Source organism: Xiphias gladius, chromosome 10, assembly GCF_016859285.1.
Source record: "Xiphias gladius isolate SHS-SW01 ecotype Sanya breed wild chromosome 10, ASM1685928v1, whole genome shotgun sequence".
Taxonomy (NCBI): Eukaryota; Metazoa; Chordata; class Actinopteri; order Istiophoriformes; family Xiphiidae; genus Xiphias; species Xiphias gladius.
In genome coordinates, this window is record NC_053409.1 from 22,753,987 (window position 1) to 22,757,694 (window position 3,708).

Consider the following 3,708-nt stretch of genomic DNA (forward strand, 5'->3'; position numbering starts at 1 on the left):
ATGTACTCTGCCTGCCACGGCTGAGAGTGAGTCTGAAACCCAACCTCTCCTCTCCTCACTGCAGCAGTCTGCTATTGGCCCAGTGGATGCTGACAGTGCTGATGTTTTCTGTGGCAGATGGGGGGGGGCAGCCTCACTCTATAAAAGCCTGGGATCCGCAGCATCACTGAGCTGGTGCAGTGCAAAAACGCTCGCTCATCCTCACCGATGGTGTGCAGAACAAGGGGGACATAAAAAAAAAACCTTCTGAAACTAAAAAACATCCATATCCTTTTCTTAAACAAACAAAAAAATCCACAACAAAAAATTCATCATGAGCTACGATTCCTCCTTATCCCACCGCCGCCCTTGGGATAGCTACAGAGGCTCCCGAACCACCACCAAATCCTCCATGTCCCCCTCTTTCTACTCTTCTCGAGCTCCTCCGTCCGGGAAGAGGATCGTGAGGCTGGCCTCCTCTTCCCTGCCAGATGGGTCAGAGAGGATGAACCTGGCTCAGACCAGCTCGCTCAACACAGAGCTCCTGGGCCTGCGTTCCCAGGAGAGGGAGCAGCTTGTGGACCTGAATGACCGCTTCGCCACCTACATCGAGAAGGTGAGACACCTAGAGCTGCAGAACCGAGCCCTGCTGGCCGAGCTGGAGGCACTGAAAAAGCGGCAGAATGACCCGTCCCGTCTACAGGGGCTCTACGAGGGGGAAGCGCGGAGTTTGAGGGCATTGATAGATTCGGAGAACGGGGAGAAGATGCGGATGGAGGCAGCGAGGGACTACCTGCGTGACGTGTATGAGCAAATGAAGGAGCGCTATGAGGAGGAGGCAAGACGGCGTATGGATGCTGAGGAGGCCCTGCAGAGGGCCAAAGAGGAGGCGAGCAGGGCCGTGCTCTCCAACTGTGACGTTGAGGCCACCGTGGTCTCCCTGTGTGATGAGATGGTGTTCTTGAAGAAAGTCTTTGCAGAGGAGCAAGCAGAGCTGCAGGCCCAGTTGCAGATGGCTAACATCAGCGTGGATGTGGAGGTGTCCCGGCCTGACCTTTCCACCGCCCTGCGAGATATCCGGGCACAGTACGAGCGGCTGGCGAACAAGAACATGCAGGCCGCCGAGGACTGGTACAAGAGCAAGTTCGCGAGTGTGGCGGAGATGGCCAGCAAGAACAACGAGGCCGTGCACGCCATCCGGGAGGAAACCATGGAGTACCGGAGACTGCTTCAGACACGCTCCTCGGAGATCGAGGCTCTCCGGAACGTCATCGACTCCCTAAATAAGCAGCTGGAAGAGCTGGAGGAGACGCAGGCCAAAGACGTGGCAAAGTACCAGGTGAATGAAGGACATGCTAGTCTGCATTAATGTTCAGCTAACAGGAAAATGTGCACTGGCCGAGAAGTATTCTGCTCTCAGATCAGAGGCAATCCTCTTCTTATGCTTATTTTTAGAGCCTCAGACGGAAGCACAAGGATAAAGGGGCAGGAGAGACAGAAAGATGAAAAGATGGTGTGTAGTATAAGCTGTCTCTCCACAAGGTTAGACAAGGAGCTGAGATTGAATAACGTTAATCCATCCACCCAGAATACAGGAAAACACTCCACGTACAGAAAAGTAGAGAAACAGACAGGATGACACTTAAATATATTCTCTGCAGCAGCTACACCCTTGACACGCTGTAGTTCTCAGCAGGAAATGATGGCAGGGCTTACAGCAGAAGTGAAAATCTGCAAGTTTACTGTCTGAAAGAAACTGAGACTGCACGCAAGAGCCACGAACACAAGGGAGAAAAAACCAAAGAGAGAAAAGAGAGAAAAAAGAGACCAGAGATTTCCAAAAACTGTGTGTATTCATTTAGCCCTTTCTGATCAGTTTCGAATCCTTTTGGAGCAAATCTCTTCAAAGAAAAAAGAACATAAAACACTTATTGTGGAGTTGGAGTCTTATATTCTTGTATGTGTCGACACTGAACTGCTGTTTTTTTTTTCTTTGCATTCACAGATGAGGATAAGTGAGCTGGAGCGGGATATCACCGAAGCCAAGCAGGAGATGGCGCGCTACCTGAGGGAGTATCAAGACCTTCTCAATGTGAAGATGGCCCTTGACATTGAAATAGCTGCATACAGGTAAGACGTGGGCTTTGTCTGCTGATCTCCAGCAACACAAAACCCTAATTACATGTAACTAATATAGTATAATTGATACTGCTGACATTTAGTTTAGGACTTTCGCCGGGGCAACATGTTGTAAAAAGGCCAAAGTTAAGTTGTGTAAATATGCAAATAAATGAACAGTGAGCTCAAGGAAAATCTGTTTTCCTTTCCTTTTCAGGAAACTTCTGGAGGGGGAAGAGATTCGCCTGGCTTACCCTTCCCTTCCTGCCCTAAATTAAAACCTAAATGCCACCAGCCTGGCATGAACCTGAATTCTTCATATCCCTTCATTCCCTCCCTGACCTAAACATCACCCCTCTCCCTCCCCACATTTCTTTTACGTTCCTCCCTCTGTCATCTTTTCCCCCAGAATACTACTTTCTTTACTCCTCCCAAAACCAAACCGCAAACCAAAGCTCATTATTCTCAAGACAGATGCGCCCTTGTGCTCCACAAGAGGTCCACTAGAAGTCCCCCTTCTTCTACACACGATCTGACACCACACATCAAGACGACGGCAAACTGTAAAATGCAGAGTGGCTGCACTGCATTAGTTCTGTGGCTATGTCGGACAGCGATATTGTTTTGGCTGAGTTCCTGTCTGTCATACGTGTTAAGATCCAACTAGCAGAGTTAACCACTTGACTATTCTGACCCCTCGTTGTGCAAACATTTGACCAATTGTTTGTGAAGGAGGACAAAAATTCTTTTTATCTCTCAGTGCTTGGCCTTTATCTGTGTTTGAACTGATGCAAGAACCCTGCAGCATTACTGACCAGGAACTCTACCAATCAATTACGCAATGTCCTGCACCCGGTTCTGTACTAGTAGTAGTCAGTTAACCAGTAACCTTAAAAGTTTTTTTTCACTATACCCATTTTTGTCCTTTTTAGTTATTCTTCCTCTGCATTTACATCTACACAAATACTGCAAGCTTTGGTTTGTTTGAAAATCAGTGCCAGTCTGGGTCATCCTATTTGGCTAGTTATTTAAATTTCTAATTTCTAACAAAACTGTGTTTTTTCTTGCATGACCTTCTGGATGTGTAAATGCTTTGGAAGACTAATTGTTACTGGTTTCTCCTTATAATCATGCAATGTGTCTCTCAGCATATCTGCATTAGATTTTTTTTTTTCCTTTTCTGTAAGTTCATTCAACGCTAAACAAAGAAACTGGAAGATAACCGCAGTAGCTCCTTGTTGTTTGTCTGCTGATCTTAGAGCTGATGGTGCTTTACATCTGTGAAACTATTACAAAGCCTGCACCATTATGCTTGGTGTACCTGTAACAGTCGACAACAAGCTGAATAAACATATAACTGACCTGCAACCTGGTTCACATGTTGAGTTTTCCTTTGACACGTTTCAGGATATTTAGTAGATATAACAGCATTTCTAATAAAACCAGGCTAAACACACTCGCTGAGCACAAAACATCATTTCAGTGTTGCTTCTCCACTTTAACTTTAATGAACACTATTAATATGCAGGGATATTCTAAAACAGGATACGGACATGAACTGCAGCCTCACTTTAGGTTTAATGTATAATTATTAGCCGCTTGCTCAGTGGG

The 3,708-nt window shown here is 46.5% G+C and overlaps 1 protein-coding gene across 1 annotated transcript; it reads left to right on the forward strand.

Annotated features, from left to right (window-relative positions):
- Positions 1 to 313: 313 nt before the first annotated feature.
- si:dkey-33c12.3 (uncharacterized protein LOC335380 homolog) lies at positions 314 to 3,405 on the forward strand. The gene is made up of 3 exons (XM_040138242.1): positions 314 to 1,318; positions 1,985 to 2,109; positions 2,315 to 3,405. Exons 1-3 carry the CDS (start codon positions 314 to 316, stop codon positions 2,373 to 2,375), a joined length of 1,191 nt encoding a protein of 396 aa, XP_039994176.1. The 3' UTR covers positions 2,376 to 3,405.
- The last annotated feature ends 303 nt before the right edge of the window (positions 3,406 to 3,708 follow it).